The 14,670-nt window shown below is 48.5% G+C and overlaps 2 protein-coding genes across 7 annotated transcripts in view; one reads left to right on the top strand and one right to left on the bottom strand.

Moving 5' to 3' along the window:
• Ncoa5 (nuclear receptor coactivator 5) overlaps positions 1 to 11,678 on the top strand; it is a 40,699-nt gene extending 29,021 nt beyond the window's left edge. For 2 of the 3 annotated variants that reach the window (XM_012949963.2, XM_045155736.1), the window contains 6 exons: positions 1,060 to 1,377; positions 4,413 to 4,549; positions 6,077 to 6,203; positions 7,593 to 7,792; positions 8,964 to 9,284; positions 9,775 to 11,678. In XM_012949963.2, coding sequence (XP_012805417.2) covers positions 1,060 to 1,377; positions 4,413 to 4,549; positions 6,077 to 6,203; positions 7,593 to 7,792; positions 8,964 to 9,284; positions 9,775 to 10,364 — 1,693 coding nt within the window. In that variant the 3' untranslated portion in view covers positions 10,365 to 11,678. Of the gene's footprint in view, positions 1 to 1,059; positions 1,378 to 4,412; positions 4,550 to 6,076; positions 6,204 to 7,592; positions 7,793 to 8,963; positions 9,308 to 9,774 lie in introns of all 3 variants that reach the window. The other variant, XM_045155737.1, reaches the window with a different exon arrangement.
• Positions 11,679 to 14,402: 2,724 nt separating this feature from the next.
• Positions 14,403 to 14,670, bottom strand: part of Slc12a5 (solute carrier family 12 member 5) — a 40,891-nt gene continuing 40,623 nt past the window's right edge. For all 4 annotated transcript variants that reach the window (XM_004663893.3, XM_012949978.2, XM_004663894.3 and 1 more), the window contains one exon: positions 14,403 to 14,612. In XM_004663893.3, the coding sequence (XP_004663950.1) occupies positions 14,521 to 14,612 (92 nt within the window). In that variant the 3' untranslated portion in view covers positions 14,403 to 14,520. The remainder of the gene's footprint in view (positions 14,613 to 14,670) is intronic.

Below are 14,670 nucleotides of genomic sequence, written 5' to 3'. Positions count from 1 at the left end.
GGAGGCAGAGGTCAGCCTGGGCTAGAGCAAGACCCTACCTTGAACAACCCCCCCCCCAAAAAAAAATCACCAGATGTGGTAGTCCCAACACTTGGGAGGCTAAGGTAGGAGGGTTGCTGTGGGAACTACAGAGTGAGTTCCAGGTCATCCTGTTCAACTCCCGACCTCAGTTCAACTCCCAAGTCATCCACATAAGCCAGATGCAAAAAGTGGCAAGATCATCTGGTATTTATTTGCAGTGGCAAGGGGCCTTGGTGTGCCCATACTTATACATACACACACAAATAAATAAAGATGGAAAAAGGAGGAGATAGAATTCTACATGAGCCCATTGATTGAGAGGGATGAGTACTCAACAGCTCAGCAAGACACTGTACATACATATCAAGTTGTGTGTGCTTTGTTTCTGTGATTTGATGACCCTGCTAGATCCTCTAAGTGGTTTTCTGTACTTTAAAAATGATTCCTTTGATTATGTTGTATAAGGTTGCCTCAGCAGGCAGATGGGTGATTTTCCTTAGATTTTTATTCATGCTCAGTTTTCAGAGCTGTGTTTTAGAGAAAGTCCTTGAAGGGTGGGGCTGGCTTCTACAAGGGATGAACAATGCCCTTTTTTTCTTCATGAGCCTTGGTCCTTACTTTGTCTTTCACCCCCAACTTCAGTCACTTGTAAAGTCTCTTTCAGGCATATCTGGTGGAAGAAAATAGATTTTACGGGCAAAAGCACGTTCATTTTGAAAATTTGTTGAAACTGAGAAGACTGTTTGGCATGTGTAAGAAATACTGAATTATTACCTGAAACCTGGTGAATACTACTACCCTGGTCAAAACCTTTGGCTGTTGATCACTTAATTTCCCTTTGATGAAATCATTTAAGATTCTGAAACCTTTTAGACTTTATTTGCTGACACAGTGGATGATTGTCTACTTAAAGAGTTTTAGTCATGCTCTCTCACTGTTTTCTGAGAATACTGGAAGGGTGGGGCCTTTCTGGAAAGAGCCAAAAGATTGTCTATCTTCAGTTTCTTTGTCTTAGCTTGTTCTTGCTACCTTCCACAGGGATCCGTATGGCTTTGGAGACAGTCGAGATACAAGGCGTGATCGATCTCCAATTCGAGGAAGTCCAAGGAGAGAACCCAGGGATGGCAGAAATGGTCGGGATGCCCGGGATAGCCGAGACCCTCGAGATTTGCGGGACCACAGAGACAGCAGAGACATTCGGGATCACAGAGACAGCAGAAATATACGTGATGCTCGGGACATGAGGGATTTTAGGGACTTTCGTGATCTAAGAGACTCTCGAGATTTTCGAGATCACCGGGACCCCATGTATGACAGATACAGAGACATGAGGGACTCTCGAGACCCTGTGTACAGGTACACACAAAGCTATGCTGTTTGCCTTTCTGTCCACAACCTTTCTTAGATGGGTTTGGCTGAACGTGTTGAAAACTCTGTAAAGTCAGCCTTAATACTCCTAGAGTCTGTTAAGTAGTAAATAGAGTGTTCAGGAAGTTTGGTGTGAACGATTGGTGAATTAAGTTGAAGAGAGCCGAGACCTCTCTGTGTCATGTGAAAGACAGCATTGTACAAGCAAACTAGGAGGGAAGTACAAACGGGGTTGGCAGTGCAAGAACAGGGAGATCTGCAGAGAGCCAGTGCGTGAAGAGATGTTCATTGTCAGCACGCTGCAGGGAAATGCACATGAAGCCATAGTGAGATTCCACTTCATACATACTAGGATCCTTCGAAGACTTTTCCAAAAGACACAGAAAAGAACTAATTTTAGCAAAATTGAATCTCTCATACACTGCTAGTAGAAAGTGGTATATAGCTGTAGAAAATGGCTTAGCAATTCATCAAAAACTTGAAGGATTGAAAAGAATAATCAGATATGAATGTGCATAGCAATAGTATTCTTATAAATGAGAAACTAGAAGCACCCAAATATCCATCAGCAGACGAATGGATTAAGAACTGTATGTCCATTCCTACAATGGAGTATTATTCAGCTGTGAAACTAATGTATACTAAGACATGGGGTGGACTTTAGAAAATGTGAAGAGAGTCAGACACACAAGAAAAATATTGGATGGGTCTGTTTATATGAAATATCTGAAATTGGAAAACTCATAGAAAGTAAACGTTGCCAAGGGCTAGGAAGAGCTGGGGATGGTAAGCTTCTACTGCTTGACAAGTAGGATTTCTGTTTAAGGCGATGAGAATTTTGGAAATAGATTTGACGATGGTGCACAACATTGTAAACTGTAGTGCAAGTGAGGTATGTGCTTACAAACGACTGAAATGGACCAGGTGTGACAGTGCACGCCTTTGAATCCCAGGACTTCAGAGGCAGAGGTAGGAGAAACATTGTGAGCTTGAGTCCACCCTGAGACTGCAGAGTGAGTTCTAGGTTAGCCTGGGCTAATGAGACCCTACCTTATAAAAGCAAGCCAAAAAAAAAAAAAAAACTACTTAAAATGTCTGGGTGTATGCCTGTAATTCCAACACTAGGGAGGCTTAGAAAGATCACCATGAGTTCAAGGCCAGCCAGAGACTACAGAGTGAGTTCCAGATCACTTTGGACTATAGTGAGACCCTGCCTCAAAAACAAAAATGTTAAAATGACAAAAAGGCAAAAAGTTAAAATGACCAGGTAAGGTAGTGTGCATACCTGTGATTCCAGCACTAGGGAGATAGAACAGAAAAATCAGGAGCTCAGAGCCAACCTTGGCTACAGCACAAGTTTAATGACAGCTGGAACAGTGTTAAGGAAAAAAACAAAAGTTGTGTGGGGGTCCTAGAAGGGCTGGGGATATGGTTCAGTGGTTAAAGACACTTACTGGCGCAGCCTGTTGGTCCAGGTTTAGTTCCCCATCACCCACATATAGCCAGATGGAAAAAGTTGTGCATGCCATCTGGTGTGCATTTTGCAGCAGCGGAGACCCTGGCATGTCCATATATACGTATACACACACAAAAATGTACAAATAAAAGAATGTTTAAATTAAAGTGGGCCAGCCATGCTGGCTTACACCTTTAATCTCAATCTTGGAAGGCTGAGATAGGATTGTTTGAGTTCAAGGTCAGTTTTAACTGCAGAGTGAGTTCCAGGTCAGCCTAAGCTAGAATGAAACCCTACCTCAAGAAAAATAACAAGCTGGCCGTGTTGGCACATGCCTTTCATCCCAGCACTCAGGAGGCAAAGAAGTAGGAGGATCGCTGTGAGTTCAAGGCCACCCTGAGACTATGTAGTGAATTCTGGGTCAGCTTGGGCCAGAGTGAGACCCTACCTCAAAAAAAAAAAAAAAAAAAGAAAGAGTAAAACAACAATTGATAAATTATAAAAGTATTTTGCTATAATTTTTTAAAGGGCATGGAGCAGCTGGATATGGTAGTTGCACAGCTTTAATCCTTGCACCTAGGATGCAGAGGTAGGAGAGGCTCTGTGAGTTCAAGGCCAGCCTGAGACTGCACAGAGTGAGGTCCATGTCAACCTGGGCTAGAGTGAGACCCTACCTTGAAAAAAAACAAATAGTTACTGTTATTAAAGGGCACAGGAAGAGAGCTGGGTCATAAAGTGGCTCTCCAGAAGTAATAATGACCATTAGTGGTTTTGCGTTTGCTGCGCTAGGAATTTTCTATGTACCATCCCCTGCCTCCCTCCCATCATTCTGTGAGACAAATTGACTGAATCAAGCCACAGACGTAGCCAGGCATGGTGGTGCACATCTTTAATTCCAGCACTGAGGAGGCAGAAGTAGGAGGATCACCATGAATTAGAGGCCACCCTGAGATTACAGAGTGAATTCCAGGTCAACCTGGATGAGAACAAGGTCCTACCTCAATAAAAACAAAAAGGGCTAGAAAAATGGATAAGCCAAAGGACTCAGGTTCAATTCCCCAGTATCCATGTACAGCCAGATGCACAAAGTGACACATGTATCTGGAGTTCATTTGTAGTGGCTGGAGGCCCTTGTATGCCTATTCTGTCTGTCTGTCTCTTCTGTATCTCTCTGCTTGCAAATAAAAGCATTTAAAGAATTGTGGGGGGAAAAAGTTTTTTGTTTTGTTTTGTTTTAAAACAGATATGATAAGCAGTGAGTCTTGTTTGTCTAGTCCCAGAATCTTGGGCCTTACTCATAGGGACTTTGGTCTGAAAGAATTCTCCACATCTGAATTTATTTATTTATTTATTGTTTGGTTTTTCGAGGTAAGGCTTCACTCTAGTCTAGGTTGACCTGGGATTCACCTGAGGCCTTAGGGTGGCCTTGAACTCAGGGTGATCCATCCTCCTACCTCTGCCTCCTAAGTGCTGGGATTAAAGTGTGCGTCACCATGCCTGGCTCCACATCTGATTTTTGCACAATAGGATAGAGTTGTAACTTGTGAACTTTTCCTTAACGTTTCAGGAGAGAAGGCTCTTACGACCGATACTTGCGAATGGATGACTACTGCAGGAGAAAGGATGACTCTTACTTTGACCGGTACAGAGACAGCTTTGATGGTCGAGGCCCTCCTGGCCCAGAAAGTCAGTCTCGTGCAAAAGGTAAAAGAGCAGAAATAGTATGTTGCAGTTACTGATAGACTGTTAACAAAAGAAAGCTGCATTGATAACCTGTACGATGACTTAGCCAGCCAGGCAGTTCATAAAACGAATATAATAAGCAAGGCGTGGTGGCGCATGCCTTTAATCCCAGCACTTGGGAGGCAGAGGTAGGAGGATCGCTGTGAGTTTGAGGCCACCATGAGACTACAGAGTGAATTCCAGGTCAGCCTGGGCCAGAGTGAAACCCTACCTTGCAAACCAAAAAAAAAAAAAATTTTATATATATATGCCAGGCACGGTGGTGGTACACACCTTTAATCCCAGCACTCAGGAGGCAGTGATAGGAGGATCGAGGCCAGCCTGAGACTACAGAATGATCTCCAATCAGCCTGGGCTACAGTGAGACCCTACTTTGGAGGGTGGGGAGAATGCAGAAGTCCTATTAATATTTGGAAAACATTAAACTTGAAAATAATTTTTAAAATGCAAATTAGCACCATCATCTTCAGTCATCCAACAAGAAATGGGAAGTTTTAGCAGTGAGATGTGAACAAAGGATTAGAGTTGAGCTGTTTGTGGGATTTTTCTTGTTGTTTTTTGATTTTTCAAGGTAGGGTCTCATTCTAGCCCCAAGCTGGCCTGGAATTCACTATGTAGTCTTAGGGTGGCCTCGAACTCTTAGCAATCCTTCTACCTCTGCCTCCCGAGTTCTGAAATTAAAGGTGTGCACCACCATGCCTGGCAAGGGGAGCTTCTTTTTTTTTTTTTTTTAATTTTTTTTTTCTTTGTTTATTTATTTGAGAGCGACAGACACAGAGAGAAAGACAGATAGAGGGAGAGAGAGAGAATGGGCGCGCCAGGGCTTCCAGCCTCTGCAAACGAACTCCAGACGCGTGCGCCCCCTTGTGCATCTGGCTAACGTGGGACCTGGGGAACCGAGCCTCGAACCGGGGTCCTTAGGCTTCACAGGCAAGCGCTTAACCGCTAAGCCATCTCTCCAGCCCTTGTTTTTGTTTTTTGAGGTAGGGTCTCACTCTGGCTCAGGCTGAACTAGAATTCACTCTGTAGTTTCAGGGTGGTCTTGAACTCACAGCAGTCCTTGTACCTGTGCCTCTCGAGTGCTGGGATTAATGGCATGTGCCACCATGCCCAGCTTCATTTTTTAATTTGGTAGAAAGTTGTAATCACTAAGATTATACCATAAAACTTTACTACTTTATTTTTTTCAAAAGTCAATGAAATGTACATTAGGATAATAATGAAATCTTTTCTGTCATGTAGGCAGAAATAAAAAGATTAACAGTACCCATTGTTGACTGAGGTTCAGAGCAGTAGTCACGAAATGATTCATTTCGTGGTTTTTGAAGCAGGATTTCATGTGGCCCAGATGGACCTAACGCAAGAACAGAAAAAATAATAATTACTATTATTGTTTAGATAGATTTGAAGGTTAATTCAGAGTATCCTGTAGATTTTTCTTATAGAAGGACAGTCCTTAAATCAGTTTTCCCTGCTGGTATCTTGCAGAGCGTTTGAAACGTGAGGAACGTCGTAGAGAAGAGCTTTATCGTCAATATTTTGAGGAAATCCAGCGGCGCTTTGATGCAGAAAGACCTGTGGATTGCTCTGTTATTGTGGTCAACAAACAGACTAAGTAAGAACCCTGTGCAGATTTCTTTTTAGAACAGAGAAGGGTCCCAAAAGGAAGTCAGGTTCTTGTGTAGCAGCTCCTCCCCACTGATGCTGTTGGTGTGATTCTGCTACTAGAGTTCTTTGAACTGTTAAGTGACAGAAACCCCAATTTTAACTATCTTAAGCCCAATGGGAGAAATTTCTACTGGCTTAAGTGAGAAGCTCTGGCATAGCCACATGAAGATCAGAGTTGGTTGTCAAGACTTGTTCTCTGTGTTTTAACCCTGTTTTCCTTGGTTTTGCTCTCATTCTCATGCATATTTTCTACCTGGGGGGGAACAGAATGATTGACACTGACCCACTGAGGAGAGGGCTTCTCTTTTCCAGTTCTTGATAGGATTTTCACTGGACTGAGCTGGCTCACTTTCCTATCCCTGGTCCTGTCACTTTGTTGTAATTGGCTGGGATCATGCAGCATGTCTTGGAGTTAGAGGTGGAATTAGCCTTGGGGAGTCATGTGAACTGAGTTGGAATGGGAGTTGATTCTAGTCAAGAAAAACAATAGGTCCCCCACCTTTCATGGGCCAACCTTGGAAGCACATGAGAACGAAGCCTGACCTTGTAGACATGCTAGGTGACCATGTTAGTCTGGCCAGAGTTCATCATGCCACTCTCTTCTACCTCTTCAGCTTCCCCAGGTAGTTAGTAAATAACTTCATATATTTAGCAGTTTGGGGTTAAAGAGCTAATTTCAAGGCAGTGACTAGGGAAATAGGTGTTGCAACACCAAGTAGCAGGCAGAGTTCACAGGTTCTGGGCTGCCCTATTCAGGTACATGCTAGCTTCTTCTGGATGTACAAGTAGCTTTCATTCCAGCACTCAGTAGGCAGAGGTAGGTGGATTGCCTTGAGTTCAGGGTGGCCCTGAGACTACATAGTGAATTCCAGGTCAGCCTGGGCTAGAATGAGACCCTACAGCTCTTAGGAAGCAGGTTGGTGTTAAGGAAGGACATTAGACTAGAGAATCCAAAAAAGGGTATCTGCTGGGCATGTTGGAATATGCCTGCAATTCCAGCATCCAAGAAAGAATGGCAGGAGGATCATGGTAAATTCAAGGTCACCCTGCTCTGCATAGTGAGCTATAGGTTAGCTTGGTCTGTTGGCAAGACCCTGTCTTGAATAGAGAGGCATAGAGGATAACAAATACTGTCCAACCAGCACCTTCAAATATGTCCATGGACAAGTCACAACTGTTGTAGAAGCCTGGAATCCTTGAAGTCTAAATAGGGTATTAGGTGGGCTAGAGTGGGTTCTCTGTGGGAATATACGCAGCTGAACTAGCCACGGCCCAGCAGTGCACAGATTAAGACTTGGTCAGGGAGTGCTCACCTGGATCCTGTTTGTTCTTACAGAGATTATGCTGAGTCTGTGGGGCGGAAGGTACGAGACCTTGGCATGGTTGTGGACTTGATCTTCCTCAACACAGAGGTGTCACTGTCACAAGCATTGGAGGATGTTAGCAGAGGAGGGTCTCCTTTTGCTATTGTCATCACCCAACAACACCAGATTCACCGTTCCTGTACAGTCAATATCATGTTTGGAACTCCGCAAGGTACAAAAGTCCCAGCTAGGCCAAAACCTCAGAGGTAGTCACTACCATGTTAATTCTATGCCCTATTCATAAGTAGTAGTTTTAAACAAATGGCTTGAATATCTTGAGTTCAAATGTGGTAGGGTTCTTATGTGCCCTGGAGGTGAGCCTGCTGTCTACTTACTTAGGCACTAGGTTTATACAAGTGTTGGTAACTGTTTAACAACCAGATCTGGAGTATGAGGGTGGGGTGGTTTATAGCATTTGCCTATTTCCACAGTGTAAAATATACCCATTGCGTCCTAATTCAAGCCACCACTGTGAAGTCATTGGCTTCCCAGTGAGGTTGCCACTGGCACTGACTGCTCCTAGTGCAGTAGAGTCTGCGCTTTCAGAGTGCTCTCTTGGGGGACAGAGAGTGTCATAGACCACTTGTCAGTGTGCTGGACAAGTGAACAGAGGGGCTGTGAGGACAGGAAGGAAGCTCTGTCCCTCTAGTGGCCCAGGACAGATCCTTCATCTCTGAAGCAACTTGCTGTGCCACCTGACACTATATGTAGCCCTTACAGCCCAGACTTCCCCTTTTCCCCTTTCTCAGGGTCTCTAGTGGCCCCACAGTTCCACCCATGGCTACAGCATTCATTCGTAGATAGTCCTTAGGATGTTTCCATAAGGTTCTGTGATGTCTGCTCATTGCCCTGCAAAGCCTGCTGCTCACTGGTGAGAAGAGGTTATTTAGGGTCACAATTTGATCTTAATCCATGACGTTTTTAACTGATGAATTAAAAAACAGTAGGCCAGCTCTGTCCTGAGGAGCACAGGGGAGAGCCAGGCTTTACAGAGGGCTTCTTGGCCTCCTGCTGCTGGTCTAGAAGCTGCTGGGCCTGCCTCCCGTGGTTATTCCCCACATGGTCCATTTGAATCTGTGGGAGGCTGTCATGTCTCTTTGGTTTTTACTACAGGTCTGTGATCTAGGAATTTCCCCCAAAGAAATAGCTCTATACATAGATGTGTTCCCTACCAAAGATTCCCTCTCATTTCCCTGCAGACCCACCTCACTCCCAGTCTCCAGGCTTCTTGTCACTGAAATCATTCTTTCTTGTTGGAGGTTAGGAAAAGCTTGGCAGAGTGCAGCAGGTGGGCACTTGAGTCTGTCATGGGAGAAAATCACTCATGTCATTCCCTCCTACAGAGCATCGCAACATGCCCCAGGCCGATGCCATGGTGCTGGTGGCCAGAAATTACGAGCGCTACAAGAATGACTGTCGAGAGAAAGAACGTGAGGAGATTGCCCGACAGGCAGCCAAGATGGCCGATGAAGCCATCCTGCAGGAAAGAGAGCGTGGAGGCCCCGAGGAGGGAGGGCGTGGGGGGCACCCTCCAGCTATCCAGAGCCTCATCAACCTGCTGGCAGACAACAGATACCTCACTGCTGAAGAGACGGACAAAATCATCAACTACCTGCGAGAGCGCAAGGAGCGGCTTATGAGGAGCAGCACCGACTCTCTGCCTGGTGAGCTACGTGGCAGGGCCGAGGTGAAGTTCTGACTCTGCATTTCTCTAATCCCCAGGCTCTGTGGGGAGGGTGACAGGCCCAGGGCTCTTTGGGGTGGGTAAGGGAAATGAGCTCATCCATTGGTTTCTCCCATGGGCAATCCACACTGATCTTGTAATGAACTTGATCAACTCTAGATTTCGTACTGAGTCTGATCTCTACTTACTGTGGGTGGTGGTGGACTAGTATTACTGACTCTCTGGTAGCCAAGGTGGATGCCCCATTTTTATTTTATTTACATTTTTTCAAGCAGTTCTCTCTGGGAACTAAGATGTTTGCTGTAAAAACAGTACATACCATGAAGTGTCCCCTATGGAAGTTGATGTCTGATGTCTGTTTCTGTCGTGTGATTGATGTGATTAGTGATTTGTTGTTCTTCCCTTGGCTGCTAGGCCTCCTGCCCCCAGGGGGCACTCTCAACCAGATGCCCTCCTCTTCTGTCTTCCAGGCCCGATTTCCCGCCAGCCACTCGGGGCGGCCTCGGGTGCCTCGTTGAAGACACAGCCAAGCTCCCAACCACTCCAGAGTGGCCAAGTGCTCCCCTCTGCTACACCCACTCCAGCTGCACCCCCTACCTCCCAGCAAGAGCTTCAGGCCAAAATCCTCAGCCTCTTCAATAGCGGCACGGTGACGGCCAATAGCAGCTCTGCAGCCCCCTCAGTTGCTGCTGGAAGCACCCAGAACCAGAATTTTTCCACAGCAGCAAACAACCAGCCTCAGCAAAGACCACAGGCCTCTGGCAATCAGCCTCCAAACATTTTGGGACCGGCAGGATCTGCTCGGAACATGGGCCCCAGGCCTGGGGCTCCTTCCCAAGGGCTCTTTGGCCAGCCCTCCAGTCGCCTGGCACCTGCCAGCAACATGGTTAGCCAGAGGCCTGTGTCTTCCACAGGTATTAACTTTGACAATCCCAGTGTACAGAAGGCTCTAGACACCTTGATCCAGAGTGGCCCTGCTCTTTCCCACCTGGTGAGCCAGACCGCAGCTCAGGTGGGACGGCCCCAGGCTCCCATGGGATCTTACCAGAGGCATTACTGAAACTAAATTGTTCCTCTATCCCCAGTTCCCTGTTGCCCTGGCCACCTCCCGCTTCATTCAAAGTAGAGATGTTTGGAGGATGTTCTCTGCACTCTCCAGATGACATCAAATGTCCCAAGTTTCTACCACCTGATCTGCCCAAGGCTTTGTTGCTTCTTATGTAACAGAATCAGAATTTATACTGCATTCAGGGGTGTACCTTTTTGGCTTTTGGTAGAAAATAAGTATCTCTGGGGTTGCTTTGGCAGCACATGTGGCTAAGCTCAGTTTCTACTTGATGGGAGTTTCTCTAGTCCCTGCCTGCTGGATTTGGGGAAGAAAAGGAAGAAACCAAGCTCCAGATAACTGAGTTTGGAAAACCATTTCTCATGCCAGTTGACACAACCTTTGATCATTCTGAACCTACCAAGCCTTCCCACTTCAGTGCATCAGCCAGAACTGCGCTCTGTCTGTCTCACAGGAGCAAGCGTGGCCTTGGTGGGCAGTGCCACTGTGCCCATCACAAGTAGGAGGCTCTGCTCTCCCATCAGCTGCCCTGGACTGGGGAGCAATGTTACAGCAGACAGCCTGAGAAAAGCACTCTTCTGTCTGCATTGGTAGCTGGTTTGGAGTATGTGTGGTTTGTTTGTTGTCCATTTTATTGGAAGCTGTAGCAATGTGAACAGTTCCACTCACCAGTAGTTTGACACAAACTGAATGTGGCCCACTGCCCTCCAGCAGCACCTCTGGCAGCACCTGGTGGATAAAGTCAGCTCTGAAAAGGCGGTGCTAGACTCTGGCATTGGACATTCATCTTTCAATGGATTCTTTTGAACTGTTTGCTAAAAAAAAAAAAAAAAAAAAAAAAAAAAAAAAAAGGCTTTTGTTGTCATAGACTATTGTTCTATTTTATGATCAACAGGAGGTAGGGACCATTTGATGTCAAACTGTGGGTAACTGGACATGTGCTCTGTGCAGACTACATTCATAACTTGTAAACTAGAATAAGTTGTTTAGAGGGAGGGCTCTCCTCTGGCTGATGCCCTGAATGGAGCCAAAGGAAGCTGTCTCCCTCCGGTCAGCCTGCTCCTTAGGGCCCTGTGGGTCAAGTGTTGGAGAGGGGGCCTGGCAAGGAGGGAGAGCAGAGACTTCAGCCATGCCCTGCCTGCCAGTGGATGAGCCGTGGTGAGCAGTGGTTTGAGAACTCAAGGCCCCCAAATGGCAGCAGTTTATATTCTGACCTTTGTGTTATATAGTGGTTTGTTTTTCCTCTTTGGAACTCTTGTGTTGTTAATAAAATGAAATGATTACTTTTTAATTAAAATTTAAAAGTGAGAGCTGTGCTCCTCTTTCTTGGGTCTGACAGAGCACATGTGGGATCCCTGCCCCTTGTCCTCAACCTTGGGTCAGGTCTCAGAACCCCACCAAGTGAGAAGTGTTAATGATAGCACAGAGCAAAAGCCTGCCAGCAAATCCTGTCACTGCTCTGTACCCCACTTCTGGCAGGTCAGTGCGTCAGCAGGCCCGGGAAGGAAGCCCATTGGGAGAAGCCTTTTCTAGGTGGTAGTTGCAGGCGGGTCATTTCATCTCAGTTGCTGGCCTCTGTTCTAATTGTGCAGGCTTTTGGCAGAATCTAGACTGAATAACCTTTTGTAAACATGGTTTGTGTCTCGAGGCTGCTGTGGTCTCAGGACCAATATGCCAGCAAAAGCGAAGCCTCCCTAGACAGGCTTGCTGCCTCCCGGGAGATGTCACACCGCCTGACTCCTGGGAAACCTCCCGCTCGGGAGCCGCTCCAAGTGCAGGGCTCCCTGGCCCAGGGCCATTGCTCTCCTGTGTTGAGCCTTGAGTTGCTCGTGGATGTCCAAGCAGCATGCCTTAGTCCATAAAGGGTGTAATAAAATTATTTTTATTGCATTTTGTGCAGATGGGTGTCTAAAAAATACAGGAAAAGCCTTAAAGCATTAAATGGGAGCATTCAACAATAAAGGAAAGAACCGACCTCTCCTTTTCATATTGGCACAAAGAACACAAGATCAATACTGAGGCAGGATGCGAAATACTGAAACACACTGAAAATTAAAAGCAGGCCTAATAATAGTAATAATAGTAATAAATACTCTTGATGTGGCTTGCAACCTCTCCTATTTACAAGGGTTTCAACTTCATTGCATTGCCCTGCACATAGATCGTCTAAAACAAAAGCAACACTAGTTACCACTACAAGGCTATTGAAATATTGCACTCAGAAGAAAAGTCACTTGGATGGACATGGAACATCTAGCTACAGTGATTATAAAGATAATCTGATGAATTACATGATAACATTCATAACAAATATTGCACGTGGAGCACAGAAAACTCGGGTTTTTGTTGTGGGACATTTGTTTCATCAATGAAAACTGCTCTTGCCAACCAGACAGCCTGGGCCCAGATAGTACAACTTTGGTTCCCTAATTGGTGTTGATATGGCCAGGGGCTGGTTGCTGACACTTGCAGCTTCCTGACCAGTATCTGGAAGAAGATCCAGTCCTCCATCAAATCTCAGAGGGGGCTTGGACGAAGCGGCAGTCCTCTAAACCTGCCCCTGGCCACACCTGACCCTACCTGGATGACACCGGCCGCAGCTCTCTGCCTTGGGCTCAAAGGAAAGAAGGTGGTGAGGTCAGGAGTACCTAGTGGCCCCAGCTCTGGAGTGGGCAGGATGTCTAACTAGGTGCGCAGGTCAGGGCCCTGGGGCTGTAGGTACTGTACGCAGTCCCAGAGGGCGCTTAAAGGAGCATGCAGTGCCTATCCCCTTAGTAACGTGCCCTGGGGAAAGGGAACCGGCCAAACACCTCTCAGAGGGCAGAGGGCACCTCCCCACTGACGGGGGTCTGGTGGAGCGGAAGCGCCATGGACTGGAGTTGGGAAAGCCAAAGGCCTTGAGTCCTAGTTAGAGGAGGACAGAGAGGCGCAAAGAACCGAGCGCCGAGACTCCAGTCCTCCCGCAGGACCCGGTGTTGGGAGACCTAAGCTAGAGGCCCAGCCCCAGAACACCCGGTAGGCAGCAGGTTCCCCGAAGCAGAAGCTGCAGATGGGGACATGGGGGAGGAAACATCGGAGGCCTCCCGGTGAGTCCGCCCCTGCTCCCCCACCTGTCCCAGGTGAAACTGGGGAGGGGGCCGCCCTCCAGCTCCACAAGTTCAGTCTTTGGCGAGGAGCCACGGAATAGGGGGAGCAGGCGACGTGCCGACGGTGGAGAGACGCCTGCTCCTCCCCAAGGCACCGGGGCGGGGCTTCCTCGGTGGGGCTCGGGCGTCCCTCGGTCTGTCCCCCAGAGAAGCGCCCCTTCCCCATCCTAGCCCCAACTTGCACAAGAGGCGACGAGAAGAGTCGCGCACGCGTCTCTGCAGCCGCCGAGGAAGCTCGCATCCGCTGGGAGGCGAATCCAGGGGTGGGGGAAAGCTGGACGCGGGGGTCACCCGTCCCCCCCCCGAAAAGAACTGGAGGGGGAGGGAGGGAAGCCGAGGGCGCGCACGGCCGGCGGAAGGGCGAGGAGGAGAGAGCGGGGCGGGGCCGCCGAGGGCACCAAGACCACCATGACCCCCGCCTGGGCCCCGGAGCCCGTTTTGCTTTAGCTCTCTCTCTCTCGGGGGCGAAGGACACCCGGCTTCCCCGAGGCCCCCGCCTCCCCTGGGCGCTCGCGGCGGGAGAGCGGCTCGGCCATAGCGAGAGGTCCGTAGCGCTTCGAGTGACATAAATATGGGGACGTTAAAAATACACGCGATGTCTGCTGTACACTATGTACAGACCCGCGGCTCGGCGAGCGGGCCGGCGGAAGACTGGGCCGCGAGGACCTGCCGGGGGGTCCGCACGCCCCAGCTCCGCCCCTCGCCACGCCGCCTCCCCACCGCCGACGGCGACCACTGCGTCTCGTCCGCGGGCCGGACTCAGAAGAGGGGCGTCGGCAGACGCACGGGCCGCCCCGCCGGGGTGCTCGCTCGGGGCTCTGGTCTCCGCGCTCCGGGCGCCCGGGGCCGAGTCAAGCCCCGACGGGCGTGGCCTGCGGGCGGCAGGCAGCGGGGAAAGGGGCCAGGGCACGGGCACGGGGGTGGAGGGGGCTGATGTAAACGGTGACAGCGGCGGGGGGCGCGGGCCGGGCGCGCTCGGGGACCCGGGTGGCAGGTCCTGACCCTCAGGAGTAGATGGTGATGACCTCGCGGCCGCCGCCGCGGACCAGCATCACCCGGTCCAGTTGCTCCGTGAGGACCTCGAGGAACTCCATGTCTGAGAGATGATGGTCAAGGACAAAGCTCCCCCGACTCCCGCACCTCCCTGACCGCGG

The sequence above is a fragment of the Jaculus jaculus genome, chromosome 8, assembly GCF_020740685.1.
Source record: "Jaculus jaculus isolate mJacJac1 chromosome 8, mJacJac1.mat.Y.cur, whole genome shotgun sequence".
NCBI lineage: Eukaryota > Metazoa > Chordata > Mammalia > Rodentia > Dipodidae > Jaculus > Jaculus jaculus.
Note: the sequence above shows the minus strand (reverse complement) of the source record. Positions and strands in the feature narration are given on the sequence as shown.